At 42.1% G+C, this 26,714-nt stretch overlaps 1 protein-coding gene across 2 annotated transcripts in view; it reads right to left on the reverse strand.

The window, feature by feature from the left end:
* CDH4 (cadherin 4) overlaps positions 1-26,714 on the reverse strand; it is a 412,941-nt gene that overhangs the window by 154,390 nt on the left and 231,837 nt on the right. The window contains exon 3 of one of the 2 annotated variants that reach the window (XM_088064463.1): positions 10,918-10,982. In XM_088064463.1, coding sequence (XP_087920589.1) covers positions 10,918-10,982 — 65 coding nt within the window. Of the gene's footprint in view, positions 1-10,758; positions 10,983-26,714 lie in introns of both variants that reach the window. The other variant, XM_005524827.2, reaches the window with a different exon arrangement.

The following is a 26,714-nucleotide window of genomic DNA, read 5'->3' on the forward strand; positions in this document are numbered from 1 at the left end:
GCTTCACCTAACTCCGTTTACACCCCAATGCTGAGAGCTCAGGGACATTCCTTGTCTGCACCTGGCACTGGGAATAAAGAATAAGTTGAAAAAGCCATTTAGTGAGTTATAATCTCCTGTCAGTGTTGGTCTGTGGCTCATCAGCCTTTCATTTATTGGGAGACTCAGACTAAACCCAACCTTTACTCTTAAAAGAGGTCGAAAAATAATCCCCTGACAGAACAGGACACGTGGGACCCCAGCAGCCCCTCCAGCCCTATCCTGCTCGTGACAAGAAGGCCACAAAGCACTGACTTTTCACTAGTCCACAAATAAAAGCAGTGAGTGTGAAGAAACACCAGCTTCCACCTTCCGCTACACTTAGCAGTAGCCAGTCTCGCCAGCTGGCTTGTCTCCCCTCCCAGCCAACCTGCCTTTGATATCCGTCAGCCTCTGGCTACGGAGACATCTGGAAGTTATTATCCAGCAGAGCGTATCACAAACCCATTTACATAATATAATATCATATTTTGTGTTCCTGCTTAGCTGAACATTTTGGATCACTCTAATGTTTGGGTAAATAAGCCGCCATTCCCTGCATATAAATAACGAGTGAGTTAGGGTACGTTTGTTGGAGATTAATAATTTCATAGGGCTCAACCCGAAAAATGAAATGCTCCAGATTCGGCACTAAAATATATTGTATTTGCACTTGCAATAAAAACTACCTGCAACTGGAAGAAAGGGAATAAGGCCTTTACTTCCCAGGTATCAAAATTATTTATGATATAACCTGTTTTATTTATATGCCAGTCTTATTATTTTCGTAGGATCTTTAACGCTTCACACTAGACATTTTTCAGGAAAGAAATAATACTTGGGTTGCTCTCTTTCTAGTGTCATTCATAGGGTTTAACTGAGGCAATGTGTTTTTAATATATTTTTGTCAATACAAGGGGCTACAAAGCCACCTTTAGTCCATTGCTCAAACATATTTCCCTTCATCTCCTATATCAATATACATTTTGGAAACTGGTACCATTTTCTCCCAGAGAAAAAAAGAATCTAGTTAAAAATATTTAATCTGAAGCATTTTTGCTTGTTTCCATGGTAGCTGCAGAAAGGACAGGAGAAAATGATATTTACCAAACAGAAAATAAGACAATGAAAATAGAGCTTAGTTCTTTAACAAAAGGAACATGAGACTGCTGCAAAATAAACATTTGCATGAATTCTGTTCTAAGGAAACAACATTTTGCTGACATCAGGGACAGCAGTGGAGGACGAATGAACCCTTTTTTCCCAAAATGCACCATTTCTCCCATTTTTGATCTTTCAGTATAGAAAGATATTCCATTTTGTGTTCTCACACGGTAGAATGAAAGGGTTGCAGAACAAACAGCAAATTTATTTATTTTACAGTAATTGATTCCCTTTTTATTTAGGTCATTGCTGAATTCGCTGAAGTTGGAGACAGGAAAAAAAAAAGTAGTTTTAAAAAGATCAGACTTTTTATTTTAGACTTTAGTTTATTATAGTTGTGCTATGTGAAGCTATTATTTAAGGAACTGCACAGGTAAGGAATCCATAATCTGTTTTTCTCCTTATCCACCCTCTAGAACTCTGCGATGACTGTCTGTATTAGCTTTATTTACTAATAGTTGTAAGCTGTGGTAAATTTAATCAAAGATAGCTTCTTGTCACATCCCATTACCATCACAGCATAAATTGCCATTCATGAATGATTTGTGTCAAAGAGCTCTGAAAACTATTGTTTTAGCAGCAAGATGTTCCAACATGAGCAGCTCTTCATCAGGGGCATTAAATTAATGTGTTTGCAGAGAAGCCACTAATTGACAATGAGATGGGATTTTGGCAGTACACTTCCACTTTAAAGATAATGAACAGTGTTCAAATACAGAGAAGAACCCCCTCTGCTCCTAAAACTATAGTAATAATTTCAGGTATAAACCAATCCTGACAGGATATTTCCAGTACCCAAGCAAGCTGTTTGATCATCACGACTTCCAAAAGCAAACAGTGGAATTGCAGCGTTTGTGACCTTTATCAAATCTGGCTACATACAGTCAGGAATGTTATGTTTGGTTAGGAACTCATTAAACAAAATTACCTCTCCATTTATAGAAACCATACAAGTACAGTATAAAACATTTTAATTAAATCAGCTAGTTAAGCAAAAATTCATTACTTTTTGTTTTTATCAGCTAGCAGTGGGGCTGCATAGAGCAGTTCGCATTAGAGTCAATTAGTAAGAAAAATTGTCAGATTTGGCAAGTGCATGAGCTTCCAGAACACATCAGCTGACAGGAAAGAAAAAGTTTGACTAAAAGCTAACCAAGTTACTGCCCTCAGAGGAGGAGAATGAGCCACGTAACACACACAAATGCATCAGCCATGCCAAAACCCCTCGTTCCCGAGGAGTCAGTGTCAAAGCTTTACATGCCCCGTGCCTTGAGAGCTGAAAAATGAGGCATGCATGCAAATTTAAGGTTATTTGGTATCTGGCTGGCTTTGCAGGCTTTGGAAAATTTTACCCGATAGAAGCAGTAAAATGTGATCAGCGTGACAGAGGAGTCAAAATGTTCCTTGGTGTTGCAGGGCTGCAAAGCAAGAAAAAAGCTGAAGAAGAGTAACAGGGAAAACAAGGTAATTTTTAAATAGGGAGAACAAGACATACTTGGCTTGTGAGTCAGACAGAAGATCCTTTCCTTGCAAAAGGTGCAGCAGGGCCCTTTGTGGGTTTCTGTAATTAAATACTGAGTTGAATCTGGACTCCAGAGAAGAGAGATGCACCAGCTCTGGGCATAGCCCATGTGGTTACCACAGAAGGCTCTTATTTAAAAAACCCCAAGTACATGTTACTCTCTTTGATCAGAAAACCTAACAAGGCTGGCAAGGGCCCCATGGACACAGGCTGCAGCCAATGCCCCTGGGGCCAGAACGGGGCTTTTCGGGTGCCTGATGGCCAGGCTGGGACTGCAGGTGTTGATTTCCCAGTAGGATTTAACTGAAATTCAGAAATCTCCTGAACTCACCCACACATTCTGTTGGGTAAGTTATCACCAATTTAAGCTGAAATCCAGCCAGTCACCAGAGCACTTCAAGAGGCTTTGCTTTTGTGCTGCAGAGTCAGGATGGGCGCGGGCAGAGCGCTCAGTTCGTTACTGAGCAGACACAAAATGCCCACGGGATCTCTAAGGGATGGGAGTTTCAGCTGGGAAGGAGAGGCAGAGCTGTGCTCAGACTTATTCTGTGGTACCACACGGATGATTAGAGGCACCTCCTGGCCAGCACTCTCTCAGGGTTTCAAATGATCTTCCTCTTCCATTCTCTGGAAGAATCACGTACCAAAGCAGGTACATTAGAAATCTGTCTGCCTTTGGTGGAATCTTTTATGGTTCCCACAGGTTTCCAGCATCTGTGATACTTTTCTTGTCATTGTCAGGCTTTGAATATTGCAAGAGCTGTCAATGGACAGAAGATGACATCACCTCCAAAGTACAGCTCTGGATGTACTTTTTCCTCCTCACTTTAAGGCTTCAACATCTTATCCCAACAAGAAATGTTCTGATGAGGTTCTTTCCTTGCAAAGCTCCCCACATCAACTTGACCTTTTCACACTCCCTTTGTAAGATCTAATCTCACAGTGCTTCTCAGGTAGGATTGTTTAAGAAACATATAAATTACTGTTGTACTCTACCTTCTAGTGTTTACAAAGAGACACTTCTATCTTCAAGTTAATGTCATTCTTGTAATTGGCAGAAGCCATACACAATGGCTTCAGAAGTACAAGTACTTCTCAAGAGCAGGGCTATTAAATCACAAAATACTCATACTCGTTACCTGTAGGTTGGGAATAAAGGTGGTAGATCTTGTCACATATTATACAGTGAAAACCTCTATTGCAGCTTGGAATTACCTCTCTCATCCTGCACCTAATCTTGAGAAAAATGTATGAAATATCTGGGCTTGCAATTTGAGTTCTTCCTCCCCAATAAAACTTCTAACAAATAATTGAAAACATGCTTCCAAAACACATTTCTTTTGCTTCTAAAACTCAGGCTACTACAAATGCTCTTTATCAAGGACAGAAGTGGGAGCAAGTCTACCCTTTAAAAGCCTGTGAAAAATTGTAATCTCATTTTATTTTTCTAAAGCCATGAGGTTCAAAAGATACATGAATTAAAATATTCATAATGAATTAAATGTAACAATAACTCCTCCTCTTCATAATGTTTGCAAGTAAAAAGATCACAAGAGATTTAAAAGATCACAGGCACTGCTGCTACTTTAGCACAAAGCAAAGTAATTCAGTCTGGTACTTCTCCTCAGTGCTAGCATGAGAATTTGCCCTTTCAAGTTATCCTTTGGTTATTTCAAGAGGCTCTTGAGAAAAGGCTGTTCTTCTTTTTTTTCCTCCAATTCCAGAGTGCACCTAAGAAATGCTCAAAGTTGACCGTGAGGACACATTCAATTTATCTCCATTTGCAAGATGAAATTTAAGCCTGAGTTGAAATGCTTTGCTGGGTAGGGCCAGTGTTTGAGATCCCACTCCTTGCTGGGACTGGAGGCCCCCAGGCCACCCTGCTCTGCTGGACACCCATCCCTGGCTCCTCTCCTCACTCCTCCAGCTGGACACGACTCACCCAACAATCCAGGACCGGCCTCCAGGGGCTGGGAGGAACCAAAACCCTCCTCACACTGAGCTTGCACCTACCAGTCTGTCTCAGCTTGCCAAAGGAAAGATCCTGGACACTCAACAGCCCCTAAAGAAAAGCTTATTTTAATGCATGTGCTGGTATAAAGCAATTTTTGTCTGTACTCAAACTCATGTTTACAAGCAGCTGTCATCAGATTATCACAGCAATGAAGGTATTTTTAGGCTATCCAGTCCAAAATATTTTTTTTGAAGTGGCAGTCAGACTTCAGCAGTTACTAACAAAGAACATGAAACGGGAGGTCAAAAGCTTTGATCTGGCAAGGGCAAGGAACACATCACAGGCAGGAGCACGCAGCAGTCCAAGGGGTTGGTTTTATCAGAAAAAAACTTATTTCCGTGTAGGCAGTTCAATCCTTAGGACTTCTTTTTGTTTGAAGGAAGACAGATCTGGAGTGAATTTCACTTAGAGATGGTCTTTCGAGCCCAGCTTTGAGCCTGACCCTTGGTATGATGCTGACTGCTTAAGAACTAAATGCAGCAAGTGCAGTGCTTGGAAACTTCCCGTAGTGGGCTGATTTTCCAAGGCAATGAGCACCTGTGTGTCACATCTTATCTTGGCTTCAGCACCAGGCAATGGGATTCAGCACACCTGAAAATCAGGCCAGGGAAGTTCACGTGTTTTCACAAACACCACCCTCTCCTCCTGCAATGATTCCATGTGAGACGTTCAAATTCGCTTAAGCACGAGGTCAGGCAGGGTCAGCAGATACTTCTTCATTAGACTTGCACAAGTACCATGAGTGGTCTCACTGGTAACAATTATATGATATTAATTTATTAATCATCCTCTTTCTCATCTTTTCCACAGATCTGATTTGTTAAAACACCAAACAATGTCTCATGAGTTGTCTGAAGGAAACAGAAATTTCTGTATGTACCCTACCTGATGGACAAATCCAGGCCTCGCTTTACTGATGAGATACAGAAATAAAATTATTCCAGCTGTCATTTTCCTGGGTTTAGTTACTGCCTTGGATCCCCCACAGATGTAGTGAAAGAGGACAGTGCCACTATAATGACCCAGTACTTAAAATATGCACCAGTATTGTCAGAAAAAGGCCGTATGACAACTAAACCCTCATTTTTTTTCAGCCCTTCTCTAGTGATAAAACAGTTTGATGGGGCAAACTCTCATCACCCTGATGTCATAGATAACATCTCACCCCAGTGCAGGGAAAAGAAAGAAGAAAGAAAGTGAACACATTTTTTCTCGTTTCCTCCAGGTGCACCTGCTCAAGAGTGTCAGGGAGATTGGAGTCACTGGAAGGAAGCACGGATCCCAGTTAAAATCTGATTTTCCTCCCTCAAGTTAGGGCTCCCCAGCCTCTGCAGAGCATCCTGGCTGCACAATAACCCAGGCCATGAAAAAGAGCAGTGCTGAATAAGCCTTTCCTTGCCCAGAGACCTTTGTGCTTGTGATTAGCAATAAAAGGCTGTTCTTGGAATTTAAAAACCTCAGCCAGGTAAAATACCACAGATGATTATTTAAAGGCTTTAAATAATAATAAAAAAACCACAACCTTCTGTCTGTAAGAATCAGCTTTTCACATTCACATTGTATGGCTGTGGACTCATAGCTGGGTTATGAAAGCAGCCCAAAATAAGATGAGACATAATAAAACACAAGCTGGGCTTAAGCAAGAATTGATTTCTGACAGCAGCTCTCAATGTTTTAAACTCTAGCTGCAGACCTCATATACTTCCAAATTTAATTGCACAATTCCCAGTGATGTAACTTTACAAACATTTACATATTTCCATGCTCATAATTTGAAAAGCTCAAGCAATGAGAAACTTTGGTTGACATAAACATGGTTCAAAGAAAACAGTTATTTTTTTCCCCAAACAAAGTCACTGGCAGCAGATGACTGACACCTTACATGTGCTGAATATATCCTGTACCTCTAAGCTCTTTTGTTGTGAATTCCTTTCTATGCTATATTTCTACAACCTGGATTTTAACTTGTGAGGTGAGAACTAACAAAAATAGATAGCTAAATAAATACAGAAGAAAATATGCCAGATGTGCCTTAGACACATGAAAGGACTGAAAATTAAAGAAAATAATCAATATAAATGAGAAGGTCAGAACTTCACATGGGATGAGCCAACACAGGGGGTGGAGGAAGTTGATTTTCAAGGAATGATGAGGAGGAGCTGGGGAACAGAGGGCAGGTGTGGGGTGGGAAGGACAAATGGCACAATATTTCTACTCGTAACTGGGAAGATTTGAGTTTCAGTAACTAAAAAACAGGACACTCTGAAGACTACAGTCCTCAGCAATGTCACTGTTCTCAAACATAATCTTAATTTTTAGACTTTTGGTTGAATCAATACCCAATTTTTCAAAATAATAGAAAGCATTCTTAGAAAAGAAGACGTTACATTGCTAATTCCAGATAAGTAAAGCCTGGCTTTACTTTTTCTTCTGGAGCATTATCCCACTCAAGTTCATCTTTCATAAATGCTGACACAAGCCACAAAGACTTTATTATTTCATAAAATATCATCTTTTTTCATTTTCTCCTTTATTTTCTTCTCTTTCCTTTTTTCTTTTACTTTCTTTTTCCTTCTTCCCAAACTACACCCACAGTCCTGACTGATACTTTGAATTGGAACAACAGGCAGACAGACAAGAACAGTAGAAGAAACTTTATCTTAAGTATTTATTGTTATGCTGGAATATCACTCAGTTTCCTGTGGGGTAATTCAGCACTCTTGTGGGAAATGTGTGACCTCATTTGCATCTTCTAATTGAATTGCTATCAGGTTTCCTGCAAGACTGAACAAAAAATTTCCTTGAGTTACTAACATCACTTGTAGTAACCAGAAAAAAAGTTTCCATTCAAGTGTTAACTGGGGAGGAGGGGAAATGTATGCTTCATGTATCATAAAATACATTTTTGAAGTATATGCCTTCTTTTCTATCATTTCACCCTACTAGCATGACACTTTAATGTTGTAGTTAGAACTCTTTCATTACAGAGGTTTTCACTGAAAACTGGCAGGTTATTCAGTCATCTAAAGCAATCAGCACATTTATAAGGCCAACACTGAAAGAGGGGAAATTGTCACTGTGTTGGGTCCCTCCCCATTAAAATGTCAGGTTGTGTCAAGAGCAAGGCTCAGCTGGGGAAGCTGAGGTATGGACACCAAACCTGGTTTGGCAGTGGAAGCACACAAGGGGAGGACTGTCCCAAGCAGAAATGATCTGCTGCCCTGGAAGCCCTTGGCCGCTACCAAAGCTCTCCCAGCCTGTTACACAGATTTTCAGTCACACATCCTGTGACAAGAAAGTATCACAGACCCAAAGGATCATTTATTGATGGATTAATCCTCTGTGCTCTCCTGAAAAGCAACCCACGGTCCCCACTGTGCAGGCAGGCTCACTCCTGGCCCCCCAAAACCTCAGCCAGTATCCCAAAGCCATTGATTTCTCCTATAACGTTTATTCCCATTACATTGATGTATTATAACCTCCACAAATAAACCAAATGTCTAATAATGGCCATTCTAGGAGGGCTGGTTTTGATGCAGTTTTAATCCCTGGATAATCACAAACTAAATTCTGATTTATCCTTTCAGAGAGGGTTCTGAGGGGCACCAAGCCCCCCGTCACGAGGGGCTGCTCTTAATGAGGGCTGCTGCTCATGGAGCTGAGGAGAACCAAGGTAAAATAAATTTTGTGCTGTAGGTGCCAGCAAACAGTGATCAGCAGGTGCAGTAACTGAATTTCATGCCAGTTATAATGTCTGGGAACTGTTCAGCATTTTCACAAAATCAGTCACAAATTTACAAAGTAAAATGGAAATAAATGGATGCACCAGAAGAAAACTGGTCTCACTCCCTCTCAGGTCACCTTCTCCTTTCTCTCCCACATTTGCCATCCCTATATCCTGAGTATAACAAAACAGTCTGAAATGTCTTTAAAAAACATATATATATATAGTTTTGCTTGAGTCATATTATTCTATACAAAACCAAACGTGAAATCTGCTTCTAGTAAAAGCCACAAAACGTATAAGGGTCATGGCCTGAAACATATTGAAATGGATATTGTAAGGTTTGGGGTTCTTTTTTCAGCACAAACACTATTATTTTTAAAAATAATCTCATAATCATATTTATTTCTTTAGTAAACAAAGGATTATTTTGCTTGCAAAAACCACAGGCATTTAAATAAAACACAAGTCAGATGCCTACTATAGGGACCCACAATAAAACTGCTTATGACCTTGTCATTAGTCTTGTTTTCTGTATTTTTCCAGCCTCAAACTACAACTAATAAGGCTTTTAGAAAGGAGAGATATGAATTTTAAGAAGCTTAGCTCTCTCTGTTTTCATCCAGAGTTCAGATTACATTAACATTAGATATATTTCCGACCAAATATTCTACTAGAACAGAAACGTGTGCTTATTCAGGTTTTTTTTTCTGCTAGACTTAGAGAAGAAATTTAAAGCACTATATAAGACATCTTACTTTGTTCCTTCAATATTTAATTACTTTTAGAAGGAAGCAGTATTTCTTTGGTTAGAAATGGCAAATAGAGTTCACAATAACAAACAGGACTTAATTACATTTTGAACAAGCCCAAGCTATTCTGAAGAGCAGCAGAAGTGTATTCATACGACCCTAAGCCCTGCAAAACCTTAGGGGTCAACCCACTGGGCAAGTGAGAGATTTAAGTCTGTCCAAGTTTTTTCCTTTTTGTCTCACATGTGGCAGAAGTTTTCCCAAATAGCACAGATTTACATGGTGGAATTCTAACAACTTGACACAGGAAGTCTCTCCTTCTTTCCCCATCCTGCCCTGCACTCTCTGTCCAAGCACTACGGAAAGGATGATAGCAGAGGATGATAGATTCTTGCTGTTTGCACCATTCCTGTGGTGCATTAAAGCAAATTACAGCCATGGCCAAGAGACCCCACCTGTCCTTGAAGGAGCTATGGCAGCTCCCAGGACACACACCTCCATCCTTACTCTGCAAGATCCAGCAGTAAATCTGGCTCTTGAAACAATTCCCTGCCAAAACCTGCCCAAATGTCACCACACAGCCCAGCACTGCATTGTTTGAGCCAGCACCAGAGGAAATAACTGCATTTACTCCGTGTAGTAAAAGATCCTCATCCCACACTAACACTGAAAATGAAAATTTTGGCTGCTGCCAAAAGTATGGAAGAGGTGGGAAAGTGACAGCAACTCCAGGGGCAGAGCAGAGAGTTTTCATGGAGCAGCCCCTAATTGCAGCGGCTCTGCACATTTCACTGAAGGAACACTGCTCTCAGACTGCTGGGCAGGGACGGAGCCCTCCTGCTTTTCAGCTGTGTGTACAGAACTAAAGCAGAAAGAAACCATCTGTATCCTTTGGAGTGAAAGGCTGGCTCTGGCTTTTCTCTGTCGGGGTGGGCGAGGGAAGATGCTGGCACCGAGCAGAGGGGACGTTGGCACCGCAGCGCCGCGCTGAGCATCGCTGCCTGCCCCGTGTGTGAGCACGTGTCCCTTATCAGGCAGCAGCAACGCTCCCTGTCCTTGCAAGGGAAGGAACAAGCCCAAATCTCTGCTCTGCAAGCTGCAGGGCCATGCAGATTGCTCGCAAGAGTAACTCTGAAAACCAGGGAGATGAGGAGCAGGGCAGAGCTGCCAGCGCGTGACTCTGGGCCTGCGCTGTCACAAAAGAAATCTGAACTTAACCATCAAGAAGATGGTTGATTTTGACTCTTCACCCTTCATCTGCTGGTTTGACTTGGAGTCAAGAGAGATTATCAGCATTGAGGTGCATGTGATGTACATGATCTGCAGTGTATGATAGAGACAAGTGCAGTTAAAAATACAGAATATGAACGTAGAGAACACTTCCCTCACTGGAGAGTTAAATAATTTCTGTCAGAGATGCTCAAGGATCATTTGCAAGGAATTTGATGTTGCTTACGGTACCTCCTTCTTGGACAATTCCTTGTGAAGCACAGACCAGACAACACAAACACTTTGGGGCAAAGGAAGAACAAAGCAGGGAAAAGAGCTTTGAAAAAACTCTGACCTTGTGTCCGTTGTGTTGGGACTTCTCTGCCACCAGAAACCTGACCATGGCCTCCCATCTGCCCAGGGTCTGGGGGTCCCAGGCGGTCACCACCAGGATCAGCTGCTTGGAGGGCACCTGCAGGTGGTGGGCAGCGTACAGGGTCCCGTCCGCCCTCACCTTGAAGTCCAGGCTGTTGGTTTCGTACCGCACGCCCTTGTTACTGGCACAGTTATTAAATTTTACTAGAACAGAGAGGAAGAGATGGGAGAAATGTGTGAGATTGGAGTGATAAGGAAAGCAATCAAATACAAGTTTCAGACATTTAATTTTCACTGATGTCTTCTATATCTCTAATAACCATCAAGGAAATGATTTAACTGTTTCTTCGACCTTTCAGGAGTGCTCTTGTGCTTTATCTCTGTTCCCCAGGGAAGAAGTTGTAAGCCATTTTTAAAGTATTTGATACAGTTTCATTAGATCTCAAACACAGCTGTTCCCCATTTCTACAAGTGGATTTCTCCCTTGTCGCCATTATCTTTTAAATTCAACTGGAGTCTATTACCCACACTGTGGGTATTTTTTTTCAGGAAATGTTCTCCATTTCCCTAACCCTTCAATAACCTACTTACCAGATAGCCTATTTGCACATTCTTAACTGAAATTCAAAAGCCCATAACAATTCCATTATCAGAAATATAAAAACAACAACAAAAAAAATTAACACAGAAATAAAAGTTCAAGCCATTTTGGAGCATGCATCTGCTGCTGGAACTGGACCCCCCATCCTGAGCTGCATTCCCACCTTGGCCAACCCCTCACATGTTACAGCTACTGCAAAAAGGAAATGTAAAACTGTGCTTCATAAACCATAATGTGTCATTTGAAAGCCTACTTTGTCAGATCAAAGCACCCCAGTCGGTGATATTTCTATTTTCGCCCTTTTTTTGGTCAAAGTCTTTCACAGTCTAGTTTGAAAACTATTTTTATTGGCATTATGAAACATGTCGCACACATTAGACCAGCAGAAAGATCCCAACCCTATTATATGACAGAATTGACAAATCTGATAGAAATTGAACCTGCAGCTAATAACACAGGAAACAAAGCACTTTCTGCCATTTGAGTAATCCACGGGGCGGAACACACAATGTGGTGAAGGAAAACAAATTGTACCCGTAAAAACATCTCAAGTGAGTGAGAGTGGATGCACAGCGCTCCAGCCTGGATTGTTAGATGGGTTCTCACGCTGAGGTGCTCCAGCCCACCTCGAGATGAGGAGAACCTGCTGGGCCAGCCCTGGTGGGCTTCAGTAGGCTCTTGATTCCTGCAGAAGGGCTGGGTCAGATGGATCCGACCCAGTCTGACTGCTGGGAGAAGGGATGCAGGGCACTCCGGCTGAGAGGAGCTTCTGGGACAGTTGTACCCCAGCTGTCCCCTCCTCCTGTACCAACCACAGCTCTGCAGTGCTGCTCTGAGCTGAATCAAGGACTAATTTGGATTTAAATTTAAAAATCCCAGGCACAGGTGAAAGAAAAAAGCAGCCAGGAAATGGCTCAACCCATCTGGCTGTCAAAGCCCCTGGCCACATCAAAGTACAGAGAAATGAGGAGCAGGTTGTAGCAGAGAAGGGGAAAATCCTTCCCCTCCTTCACCACACTGCACCCCTCAATAACTAGGGTGCTGTGATGGTGTCATAACTGTACATTTACAGAGGCTTTCAGTGCTGTGTATTTATTTAGACCACACTGATACATTTTTATGTGTGTGGTGGGAAGTGTTACCAAATGCTGCAGCAACTGCTGGGCACAAACAGTGAATGTCACACATTGATTTATAAAAAATAAGATGGATAAAGTTATCTAGTACATAAATACAACCTGAAAGTCCTGGATGAGGGTAAGCATACACACAATTTGCTGACACCTACAAGAATTGGGACAATCTCGGGGACCTGTGTGGGGAGATACCCTGGACCTCTGGGACCACCCAGCTGGGAGATCACCTTCACTTCTCTGGAATTTCTGAAAATCTCCCCTGCATTCACAGCTACAATAAATATGTGTGAACATATCAAGTGCATCTTCACTTCTAAATGTTATTTATTTTCAGCTCAATACCGTGGTCACCGTTAGAACCTTGGTACATCAGCTCCTGTAGTGCTGCTGTGTAATGGTCACGTAAAACCCAAGTTCCATCCCTACTCCCCAAGTACCCACACATCACACACTGAAAGACATTTAAAGAAGAGAGAAAGGAGTGATAATGACTGCACATTAAAAAAAACATTTCAGAGCCTATTTGATTTTATTGAGATTAAAAGAAAGCCCTACAGTGTACTGGTAGTCTGCAGAAAATAACAACAAACCCTTTCTATATGTGTATGTAGTGATTTCAGTATTCAAAGTACTTAAACATCTGCTTAAGACCCAGCTAGTGGCTCCAAGATGCTGCTCTGGTGTCATATGTCACTGTGTCGACTTTTATGCTCCATTATCTAAAAATGGCTACCTCGTAGACAAAGTCCCTCTGTGACTAGCTAATTACTTCCATTAGTTTAAAACAAACTTGACTAGAGACGGAGAAAACCCTGAGAGAAATAGTCTGATTTTGTTGGTTTGTTTTTTAAACAAGCACCGTCTCTGTCCCACATTGCTCCTCTCAGGTGGCACAGGTAGGTGGATGCTCAGCAAGGCATAAGCACAGCCAGCTCCTCTCCTAAGAGCCTTTAGGAACTGCATGAAAGGCTTCAAGGACACAAAGATTCCACAGTTTTCAGTCAGTCTGCACAGCAGCAATGAGCCCTGGCTCACCTGGGCAGCCCTGCAGGAGATTTCAGCCCCACAGGGATGACCCTGCTCGGTTCTGTCGGGCAGAGGAGCTGCAGGCACTGCTCATACACAGCACAGGAAACACTGGAAATGCAAGTGAGCTGCTCCCACTTCCAGCATCTTGGAGGTGTTTTCTAACCCAAGTGATTCAGTGATTAGAAATCCTAAAATCATCCTCTTTGCTGCCCTTTCAAAATGAGTCCTTGGGATGTTACAAGATTGCTGAGCTGCACTCTTTTTTATATATATATATATATATATATACACACATATACACACACAAAGATCCACATAATCGATACATCTCATTTAGATATATTTATATATAAAATACTTTTCCCAAATATATATGTATAGGCTTAGGAAAAAAAAAAAATCAAGCTTTTGTTCTATAATGAATAGCATAACTCAAGGAAAGGAGATCTCATCCATATTTTCAAATTCTACCTCTTACCCCTACTCTTTGCTCTTGCAGAGACAGAAATTAAAATTTCATTCAATGGCACACAACTTTTGGGGTTTTTCCCCTTTTTTCTCCTTTAGAAATCTCTAAATCTATGTAATTTTCAGTTGATGCAACTCTTGACTTTCAAATAATGCAATAAATAAATAAACAAACATTGTCTGTGTTTACTAGACTTAGAACTCTCCGTGGACACAAATCAATCTTTCTTTGACCAGTCTGAAGCCTAAAGAACACTGCACAAATTTAACATTCAAAAGCTGCAGCATCAGTAATTAGGATTTTGGATAAACAGCGGAGTCACACATCTATCATTTTTACAGGATGGTAAAAAAAAACCCCCAACTTTTAAAAAAATACACTGGAAAAATGTTCAGTGAAGCTTATCGAAAGCTTATGCTAAAAACAGCATCTAATGCCTGATGAAAGGAAAACCAAGAAGGCACCCTCATTAGCAAGCTTTTAGGTTTAACCCTTTACCCTCATCATTTTTAATTGCTTCCCTATGAAAGGAGGAAGTACAACAATTTGATAAACTGAAACAGGTACCGAGCAGCGGGCAGAGAAGCTGCAGGAGTCTGCAGCAAACTGCTGGGCATCTGAGAAAAAAAAAAATGCTATTTTACTTCAAAAAAGATACAGGGTAAAAAAAAATTCAACAAGTTTTGCATTGTTCCCTTTTATTATTTAGCTTGTTAAGCTGGCTGGACAGAGTCAGATGTTCAAGCCAGGATCTTGAAAGATGTTTGAATACACTGAACTTCTTGCCCCCCAAATGTCTGAGAGAAATACTGAATTTAATAGGACTATAAATGGTATAAACCAAAGAATTTGCTTTTAGCCTTATCCTTCTGGATTTTCCTTTGACTTCTCCTAGTCCATTAAAAAGTGCCCCCTCTGGCAAGCAGCATAGGGCTGCAAGAGCAGGAGGGATAATACTCGTTTATTAGGATAAACCCCCTGGCAGGACATCATCCCACAGTTCAGGATATGGGTCCCTTCAGGACTCTGTTTTTCCCCATGGTTTTGAGGATTATCTCTGCAAAAAGATGTTTCTCTCCTGATGAACTTTAAAGCAGCAAACACACAGCACTATTTCCAGCAGGACCCATCTGCTTTTCAAGTTGTGTCTCTTGACCAGCTCCCTTTCACCCGGTGCACTGGGATAAACCTAAGCTGCCAAATCCGCCCCTCACAGCCCTTCTGTGAACATCATTAAGGTGAGGATGGCTTAACTGCAACCTTTGGGAATTTCAGATGTCTGGGTAACCTGCAGAGCCCTCAGCATGCATGGAAACGTCCCCACTGTGTGATCATGAGCAAATCACTTGAATTCCTGCCCTGGCGCTTCTGGCCCCACGCTTCCAAATGTCTGCACTCATCCATCTCCTCCGGCTTCTGCAGGGGGTCCAGTCCTGGCCAGCACTCCCTGCCTGTCACCACACCAGAAATTAAAAAATCCCAAACATGTCCTGTGTGGAGAGGCTCCTGCTGCCCAAGAACAGGCATGAAACCATTCAGTTAACCACAAAAATGCACGGGCACATTACAGCCTTGCAAAGTGAGCTCTCCATTAAGTGCTAATGTGAAGCAGAGCGTGCTGTGCCTTGTTGGGAAGCTGCATTTATTTGGCAAAGTAAGTACACAGCATAAAATTTTACACAGCCACATTTTCGAGGCATCCTTCTTTACGTTTGTGAAATCCCTCTGTGGTTCTGTGAGAAAACTGTTTTACAGCAGTGGGAACCAACTGCAGCCGAGTGAATTCCCCATGGCCACGCTGGAAACCTGGAGAAAAGCTGGGATCTGAGTACTGGAATTCAAACAGCAAGGAAACTGCCTCCATCACCCAGATACAAGTGAACAAGACAGAAAAATTAGAAGGATGGACTTTCAAAAAGCAAACAGAGGCAGACCTTTCTCCCTGTAAACGACTGGGCATTTCCAAATCAGTGCAGGGTGAAAAATTCAAGGGATCTCACACAAATTATTGCAATTGTTGTGCGAAATGGAGTCCCATGAGCACATGTAAATACACGGTGGAATTATTCTGTGCCTGAGATAGCCTGTCTCTAAAAGGCAAATGCTGAAATGGAGGCAAGAGGATTTTAACAGAATTGTAGAATCATGAAGGTTGGAAGAGATCACCTCTCAGATCACAGAGTCCACCCCTAAACCATGTCAAGTGCCACATCTGCATGTTATTTGAGCACTTCCAGGGATGGGGATGCCATCACTACCCTGGGAAGCCTGCTCTACTGCCTGACAATCCTTTCAATGAAGAAATTTCTTCTCATATCTAACCCTGGTGCAACTTGAGGCCATTCCCTCTTGTCCTGTTTTGTTTCTCTGCATTAAAAGGATGGATGTATCCAGGTATCACAGGCATTTTAACCACTCTGGAACAACTCAGAGATGGTGTTTCAGTGTTTTGTGGAAATTAAAAGCGACTTGAGCCATCACACTTACACACAATGCTACGTCTAAGTCTGGACTCCTGTTTCTATCCCACTCCTGCTTACAGTAAATCCCACACTATCACACAATACACAGCCAGATTTGCTTCCTGCAGTTCATTAAAGGCTCGGAACCCTTCTCCTTCTCTACAAGAAAAACAACACATAAATAGGAAAAAATGATGGCTGTAAAACCTGATGGAGACAATGTGTAATTTTCATCCTCTCATTACTAGTTTTATAGGTTACATTTTCCACCGTGTCCCCATAAAGGATATCACACTAATAAACTCTTAGTGTCTTTATTTAATATTTATAGCACCGTGGGAGAACCAACCTCTTCTGGTAAAAGGTAAAAACAGCAATTCAAACAGCTGTTTCAAAGACTAATAAACACATCCCTAGTGATTAAGAGTATACAGTTTAAAAAAATGCTTTGATACAAAAAACTGTAGGAAATAAATAGATGGATGTTGGTTGGTATATGAATGTATATAAAAATGTACATGCTCACACCCTCAGCTTCACAAAGCAGTGATTATTTATTAAGTTTTCTTGTAGTAAAAAACAAATATAATGAATGAGTTTGGAGAATTAATGAACCATCCCACAGTCTATCATCTGCTGAAAACATTTAGCATGATTTAGCATGTTCTTAATGTTATTTTCTTGCAATTAATGGCACAGAAATCTGCTGCAATTCTACCCATTTCCTAAATCTCAGGTCAATGTGAAACATTACATCCAATTTTCCAGCGCATTATTTATGATCTCTGAGCTATGACTGCTAATATTTGCCTTACTGGAATCATAGCAAATTACCATAACAATTTACCGTATGTAATTATGTTAAACAAAATCTTTCTTTATTTATCTTCTTGTAATCTTCAGTTACAGTGAATCCTCCTATTCAGAATATGCAATAATACAACATTCATGACATTCCCAACCTATTACATGCTTGTTGGAAATGGCTCCATGTGCCACTCCACTGGTGACACCTTGGAACCAGCAAACGAGCAGCAATCTGCCTCCAGCAGAAACTCAGAGAGATTTCAAAAGGGACACAGAAATATTTTATGTTTAAAGGCACATTTTGAATTTGCCCTCTCTAAGTTCCAAAGCTCAACCCCCTCCACGATCAGATTATCCGTGTGGGTTTTAGGCACACACCACTGAATTCCTGACTACCTCATGTTCATCTGCAGCTGGTTTGCTTCCACAAAGCCAGGACTGGAGGTTTTACGGGGAAAATGGAAAGGCTTTTTCATGCACAAGTCATTTATTTAAAAAATATGAAATACTTCTGTGGGCTTGATGGAACTACATGGAAAAGTCATCTTTTCATTTCCAGAGCCACCTAAATGCTTTCAATACCTTTTCCAGCTTTATATTCACTTTTATCAGCTCTTGCTTACACAGAATTTCTGTTTCCATGGCCAGAGAAAAAGAAAAGGAACAATACATTTCAACAGACAAATCGGGATCCTTTAAAAAGTCACTCTGTCACGTGTGCAGACAGCCAGTGGCAATGAGGAGTTAAGGGTACATTAAAAAAAATCTAAATCCCATTCAAACAAAACAAAAATCTAAATCCTAGACACCGAGTGCCTTCTTCATATTCCCACCTGTGCCATTTTTCATTTACTGGAAGCCAATTCAACTAAAATACATGTTTTTAAGGAAGAAAAAAATGAAGAAGTGTATTTCACTTTTGGTTTGGAATTGGAGGGGAGTACAGACCCCTGGGGAGAAGGACTATAGAACATGATAGAAAAGATGAATCACTCTGGCAACAGCCAGCCAGCCATTAATTTTCAGCAAGCCAGGAGTTGGTCCAATTAAGCCAGGCTCCTTTCTCTACATTAACATGCTTTACTCAGTTTTTTTCTGAAGCTAAAACATCAGCTCAAGACCCCAAAGGCTTTTCTATTTAGGATCAATCAATCTACCTTGCTGCACTGTAAAACATACACTGTCAGCTCCGAGGCGAGCTCAAAAAAAGAGCAACGGTAGAAAAATTTGATAAATCGACATGTTCTGGCAGTTAGTAGAGAGATTCTTCCTACACTGTCACTTATTTTTATCTGATTAGAAACAAGTATTAGTAAAGGGAATATTCCCTTCTATTCTCTTTCTGGTATTTAGCATTGGTTTAAGAGGAGTCTTTTTATCCCCAATTTTCTACATTCAATCCAGCAGATTCCTGCCAAAAAGGCGCAGAGATACTACCCAGCTTTCAAAGGGCAGCGAGTTTGAATTGGATTTGCAGGATGTGGACTCATATTCAAGCATTTTCTTCAGCACAGAAACATGAACCAGCATCTATTGGTGCTCATGTTAAAGACCTTTCTCCTTGCTTTCCACATTCTCCTGCTCAGGGCTTTGCTGTGACCACACAGCCTCACCCCCAGGTTTCCAGCACCTGCTTTGGCAAGGATTGCTTTATTTGGGATTTCACCGCCCACTTGAGATACACTCACTCTCCCTTGGCCTTACTGAGGCATCTCAGGAACGGTTAATTAACACACAGGCCAGGGCCTGATGACAGAAGGACGCTTACAAGGTCCAAAGTTCTCTGCTGGGATAACTTGGAGGATTGTGGGTTTTGGTAAACACCACAGTAACTGTTATTGGTTTCCATGTTGTTATCAGAATCTTTATCTTTGGATTAAAACCTTTCCTAACAGTCTCAGCAGGACAGTTCTCTGTTTTTAACAGCAGTGTAGACAGAAAGCCACTGGGATGTGCAGCTGATGTTCCAGCTCCAGATTAAAAGGCCAACAAAGAGAAGCCTGGTTTGGGTTATCTTGCCAATACCAACTGCATCACACTTTGTGGCAGATGCTGAGTTTTTACAGGCAACCATTTTTGTTCTTTGTTCTTGAAATTTCACACATCTGTAGGATAGTACTGAGATTCACTATGGCACTAATGAGATCATTTTGCAATTAAAGGCTAAGTAGAAACAAACCTCTCACCACTCTACAGGAGACTTTGGGTTCTCTGATTAAGCAGCAGTAAATAAACCTGTTTCACTCTTGGTCCTGGTACGCACCAGAGACTAACTCTCCAAACAAGATGGACTGATTGACCCCATGGATTAATCAATGAGTTTCCCAGCTTCAGAGCACAGTGCAAGTTGTGGGAGTTACGTGCAGTAGGATATGTTCTAATTATTATTACCAGCACAGAGTACATAAATCCCAGGGCACTTTATTTCGAGGTTTTACTCTTAGCACTAATGATCTCCACAACACTCTCATGTTTGTCAAACTACCTGTGTGGGAAAAGACTTTAACACCACTATGCATTTCTTGAGGAAGAAGTGCAGGTTTTTGGAAGCTTGATGTGCTAATTACAAAGGGTGGAGTCAGTGTAATGGTAGGGCAATCTCTGGGTTGTAACAGCTGCTCACCCCTCACACCTTTGGGCAGGAGCATCCCTGGAAGAAGCCATTGGGAGGCTGGGACTGTGCTGGAGACAATCCCCATGTGAGGCTTGGAGCCCTCCTGGGCACAGCAGAGAGTCCAGCCCTGCTGGTAACAGGCACCTTCTCACACTGGGAGCACTGGTGGGAAGTGGGAAGGGACACACAGCTCCTGCACAGCCACAGTCCCCACTGCCAGCGACCTGATGGCCTTGGGGGGCTTTCCTCTCTGCCACAGATCTCTTTTCAACTTGCCAGAAGTGTACTAGGAAGACATCAAGAGCTGCAGGAAGATTTTTAGCAGGGGAAAAAAAAAGTGAGCAGAGGCCATTTGCAGCCTAGGAAAAGAAGTTGAAAGAGATGCTCCAACTGCAGCTGTGTCAGACAGCCTCGGGCTTCTCTCTCCTCACACTCTTCAAACAAACAAACTCTCAACACCTAGAAACAGAGGCTGCACATGTCAGGGGAAAAAAAAAATAAAAATCAGACACAGCAGTAAAGACACTGAACTCCTCGGGGACTTGACTTGTGTGTAAACACTGTCAACTTTGGGGTTGAGTGTTCTCATCTTCCTCAGCCTGGCTCAAGTGTGAATGCATGCTGATCCAGGGAGTCAGATCTCAATGCAGTAAATGAACAGATGTTTCAGGCAAGAATATTAGAAATGGAAGACTTTGTTACCTGGAAGAGTCAAGGCAGGGTAGCTATATTTAACTTGCAGCTGCTGTGCACCTCTGCTCTTCTGCCAGCACAAAAAGCAGAAGCAGTCCTTTACCTTCAGCTACAACCTACACAGATCTGCAGGTTTCAAGAAAAATTAATACTATGTAAAATAAAACACTGTTTGGTTCCTGGTGGGCTCAAGTGCTTTGACATTTGGACAAATACAGGGAGTTTTATTTACAGATGGAGGCTCTGGGTTCTGTTTCTGGCACTTGATCAGAGGGAGCAGGAGGAGAACAAGTGGCCTTGGTGCCCGAACTGCACTTGTGGGGGTAACAAACACTGGCCAGTGTCAGGGCTGCCAGGCTGCAGAGAGCCAGAGGATCCTGCCCAGGGCTGGGCTCCCAGTCCACTGACTCCACAGGAATTTCACCCACAGAGCAGGAAACTAACTGGAAAAGCAAAACCACAATAAAACACAGATCCAGGCAGTTTGGTGGTGGTCATCACTGACCCAAATAGAATCTTCTGGCCTCTGCAGCCACCCTGGAACATGTCCTGACCATAGCATCCCCACAGCCAGAGCTTGGCTGCTGCTGCTGCTGCCACTGATGGAGTCACAGGGATGAGGTTTACTGAAACTCCCCCTTTTCTCTTTTACATTCATCCCCTCTGGCCCTTCTTACCACAGTGGTGTTCAAAAGAAAAGTTGTCCCCTCACCTGAAAAACCATTTTTAGGATTGAACTAGCAACCTTAAATTTCATGGAGCACTTTTGCAGGGCTCAGTCCCTTCAATTAAAACCTAGAGAGATTGAAGCCTGTAAATTAGAGAATGTGACAAATGCAGCACAAAGCACTGAAGATCCCAGAAGGTATCAAATTTAGTGTTAAAGTAAAGAAACAATAGGGAAGTCCAAGACATTTCAGAGTGTAGTGAATCAAATTAAATTGCCTTAAATTCCACATGGAATACATTTGACAAATTTCTTTCCCCCTCTTCAGCTTTCTGTTTGAGATGAACTGTCGTCTGGCAGCTTCAAACGTCTGGCACAGCTTCAGCTTCAGTTTGCTGGGGCTGAATCCAAACACGAACCTGAACTTTACCAGTTCTGCTCTTTTTGTAAACATACTTGCTGTGGCTGCCAAATGCTTTCCAAAAGCACACAAAACCCAGAATCCAAAAGGAAAATATTGTCTTGCCACAATAAAATTTGCATTTTACCACCTATGGGCAGCAGCCCACTTGCGGAGCCGGCGGTCGGGCTGAGCCCACCTTGCCTCGCATTCCTCCCAGATTTTGAGAGGGAATGGTGAGCAGGGAGCTGATGTGGGAAGGATGAGCCCAGCTCCAGCCCCAGCAGTGCCAGTGCCACTTGCCCCAGAGCTGCAGGGGAAGCAAAGAACAACAATAATAATACAACAATTAGCAGTAGGATTCCTCAGATGTGCTGGGCAAGACCAGCAGCAAGAGGTCATTAAACACATGTCAGTGATAGTGAAGACTGGCTTAGATGCCCCCAGTGAGTAGTCTCAGAACAAATTCATTTTAAGGTTGGGAACTTCAGCAGCGGAAGAGGCTGATATAAAGAGGGTTATGATCAAATTGCTCCTGAGAGCAGATAGCATCAGCCTGGATATATCATGGCTTTTTTTCCCATTTTGCTTTTAAAGCATATTTGGTTTTGCAAAACGCTTACAACACACATTGTGCTTTGATGCAGATGTGATTCTTCAGCAGCACCCCACAGTCTGGGTGGACTCCCCCTTAAAAACCCTTTCTTTCTTCATTTTAAACCTTCTAAAACACCCGAGCCCCATAAACCATCCAGCTGCAGACAGCTGAAGCGAGCCCACCTTCAGGCTGGAGAGCAGTAAATGGCACAAGTGTCTGAGCTCTGGCACATGACACAAACAGCTGCTGCTGGAAAAGCGTATTTTACTGTCCACAAAGTCTCAGCCTCACCTCTGAGGGCCACATGGAGCTCCCCCACTGCCCAAAATAGACAACATCTGGTTCATACAAACACTGATTTATTGCTTGTTTTCACTCCCCTTGGGTTTTAATTATGAGTAGATCTTGTAACTATTATATTTGTATGTTTTATCCACCTAGATATTTTTCTGCACTATTAACTACAAACTGAAAGCTCTTTCTAAAAATAGTACAAAAACATACTTAAAATATGCATATGGCCTTTATTAAGGAAATCCCTATAATGAAATCTTAGATGAAGTAAAAGCACCACTGAAACCACTGATTAGCAGGCAAGCCTGCACCTGATTTCATGAACAGTATGAAATTAAGAAGTTTCTTTTTATAACAATAAACTCCTAAAGAAAATAAGAGTATAAAACTGACTGCTGCTCTTAATGCAAACCAGTGTGGCAACAGGAAAAAATCCCTCATTACTGCAGCCCCCTCAGTACCCCCAGGGGCTCTTTGGGGGTGCTGAGCCAGTTCCAGTGGTCAGGTGTCCTCATTTTAAAGCACCTCCCTGGGGTGGCACTTCCTCAGCAGATGGGACAGATCCATACTGCACCTGAAGAATAAAACACTGTTACTCCCCTGGGTAAGAATCACGCAGTCAGGAATGCAATTGTTCAAAGCTTTCATACTCAGACTTTTTTTTTGGATATATTTTCTGGTGGTTTGTGTTTGGTTCTTTGCGTTGTTTGGAAATTTTTTGGTTTTTTTGTATTTTTTTTTTCTGAGAAAATTCTTGATCTTTCTGTGAATAAGTTGATTCAGAAGTGACTTAAATTTCTACAGTTGAACAACTACCACCACAACACAGAGTGCAATAAAAAAATAAATACCACTTGCAAACTTCAGATTTCTCTGCCTCCACATCACCCATCAAAACTAATTTTGTGAAAAAAAGAAATAAAAATGGATGTGACAAACCCAACCCACCTTTCTCCCCAATTTACAAAAAGGCTGGAAACTATTTCTGGAAATGTCCTAGTGTTTCTATTGAATGGCTGAGGCTTCTCAAAGTGTTCAGAGGTCCTACATAGACTGTCCAGGAGGACCAGCAGATCTCATCTCTGCCAGCCCAAGACACCCACTGGGCATTGCAGGTCCAAGCATTTAGGCAGAATCCTGTCCTAGTCACGGCACAGGAGTTTTGGGAATATGATGAAAACCAGAAATTGCCCCAGATGTCTGAACTGCTGAAATTGGAAGGCAGAAAGGGCCGATAGCTGTGTTTTCCCTCCCCCAGTGTCAGCACAGAGCACGACTTGTGTGCTGAACCATCTGCAGACCAACAAACCCTCCAGGTAGAGCAATAGGAATGCGAGAAATATCTTGGCTCCATATCTGTTTTTTAATTAAAAAGTTTTGCATGTAAACAGATACCTTCTCTTCTTCCAAATCCACACTGACATCCACTACTTATCATTCTGAGGCAACTGCTAGGGGAAACATGATTAAAAATCCCATATTCCATGGAAGTGATCTCAGAAGTGCCCATCATCAGGCCGTCTGCTCCCCTTTCACACCAGCTCAGCTGTGAGAGCTTTAAGCTGAAAACAAAAAGTCAGGCCATTTGAAGAGATAAAAGTCAGTTATGAGGGCTGCAATTTTATTTTTTGTTTATTGATTGATGGGTTGAAAAAGAAACATTGACTGGCTGGTATCTTTTAAAGGTTAACCAAATGAGATGAAAAAGGCTATCGAAGGAATTCCTACCAAACCTTAATCCCCACTTTTTTTATGAACTACACAGATACCAGGGCTGGACTGGGTGGGGTTTTTTGAGCAAGCTGGGAGGTGTCTCTGCTCAGGGCAGTGGGATTAGAATGAGGTGATCCTGAAAATCGCTGTGCAGATGTGAAGGGCAGAGCTGGCACCGACCCCACGAGGACACAGCCCTGGCTCTTGTGTCCTGTTACCAACACAGGGAGCAGCACTTCAACACTTTGCAGTCACACATTTGCAGTTTTTTCCAGAGCAGGCCTCAGTAAGGACTGTCAGCTACCACAGTCAGTGATGTCTAGCTCAGTGTAAACACTTTGTTAGGAATGTGATGAAATTACACCCTCAGGTTTATTCTAAATACTAAAATAAGTCTTGGCACAGAACAAGTGCTCATTTGTACTGTAGTGCAATGTCCACAAGTTTTAATTTTTACTATTTAATTATTCATCCTGGATCAGGTCTCAATTTAAGCTAATATGCAAAGATGAGAGAGAATGGGCACTTGTTTATCTCAGTTTTTCCAATTAATTCAAGTTGTTCAGTAATCACATTGCTTTTCTACAACGTGATAAGGAAGAAAAAAATGACCAGCAACCATCCAAAGAACAAAAAAAAAAGACTTCCTTTATATAAGAAGTAGGATATTCTACAAAATCTACTTGCATGAATAGACTCCAATAAACCAATTAAAATACTTATTTATAGGGATGGCTCATGTTATTGACTCAGCCTACAGGGGAGATTTTTCTTCTTTTTTGCCTTTAATGTCCACAATATTACCAGTGAATTGACCTCATAACAGATTGTATGATGGAGACTGGCACAAGTTTCCTGAAACTGTCCTGGAAATATGAAATTGTCCTAAATTTCCCTCTTGTTCCATGTGGATAGTGGCAATAAATGGTACATCAAGCAGCAATTCCATGTCTATGAACTGGTGCTATACCTGAATTAATCAAAACAAAAGCTTCCAGCCCCCTAAATGTCTGCTAAAATTAACCACCTACTACCTTTTTTCAACAGAAAACTGGGGGAAAGTTGAAGTAAGAAACAAAAGTATAATATAGGGTCCATAATTCATACAGTTTTAATGGTATTTCTGACCTTTAAAACAAAAAGCATGAATAGCTCACCCAGACCACTGGGCAAATAGGAAAAAGTAACAAGAAAAGCCAGCAAAGAAAAGAGAAACTACCCATGAGGAATCCTCTGCAGTTCCAATATGATAACATATCTACTCCATAAAAAATAAAATGCCATCAAACCTTCACCAGCCACTCCCAACCAGGTCAGTACACAGAAGAAGGGACAGACACTGAGCTCCACTGAACCAGCCACACCTCACCTGTATCAGTTAACTTAATGTTTTCCTAAATGTCTATAAAAAATCAAACAAAAATTACCATGTTGAACCTGCTTGCCACAGGCAAATCCTTTCTCTCTGCAGGACTCTCCCTGTGGATGCACCTCCCAAAACACCGTGGACATTGCTCCCACGTGGTGAAGATGAGGTCCTGGCAGTGCCCCAGGAGTATCCAGTGCTGCCCAGGGATGGGCACAGTGCTGACATGGTCAGTGTGCCCCTGGCCAGGACACCTGCCTGGCACCCACCTGCAGCTGCTCTGGCTTGCAAACCACTCCCTGCAGCACCAAAGGGACTGAAGGTGTGAAATGGAAAGGTACAGGGGAGCAATGCAGCCATCTGGGCAAGATCCACCCAACCAGCAGCTTCGGAATGAAAAATACAGGCTGTCTTCTTTAAAACACTGCCCTGTGCTGAGGTGGCCGCTTGGGCGTCTGCGCCACACAACGCCCCTGTGGAGGGGGATATTACATTATTTCTGTTATTTCTGGATGCTTAAGGAGCAAAGGACCAATATCCTGCTCAGCTCTGCTCAGTTGGTGCACGAGGGATCGGTGAGCGATGGCTCTGCCGCTCGCTTTCCGCACCTCGTCCTCGCGTGGCACCGCTGCCCTTTGGCAGTGATTGATGGCTTGCACCAAGCCCCTGCTACCAGGAACCAAATGGGTTTTTCTTCATGAGCTGCCCCTTATCACGCAAACTTTATGAGCTTTTAGGGTAGAAAGCTTATCCTCTGGAACAGACTTTCCTGGCTGAAACACCTCCTCCTTTCTCCTGTGATTTACTGTTCATTTATCTTTACTGGTGTACAGGCTAGAGACATCTGAGGCTCTTGTTTCTGGAAAAGCCAGCCATGGAAACCCAAAAAATGAAAAGCTGACACTCCTACCAGCATATTAGCTGGTTTAAGACCACAGTTAATGGCTTGTCAATCATATATAATTTCACATTAAATTTCATTTACATTTAAGTCACAGTGACTAAGCAGTGGTGTACATATCCATCAACCAGCTTCCACTGCCTACCAATAATTAACAGCCTCTGTTCACCCTGTGGGGGTGATTCC

Source organism: Pseudopodoces humilis, chromosome 19 (genome assembly GCF_049639895.1).
Source record: "Pseudopodoces humilis isolate 2021_Gansu_Grassland_sample_001 chromosome 19, ASM4963989v1, whole genome shotgun sequence".
In the NCBI taxonomy this organism is placed as follows: domain Eukaryota; kingdom Metazoa; phylum Chordata; class Aves; order Passeriformes; family Paridae; genus Pseudopodoces; species Pseudopodoces humilis.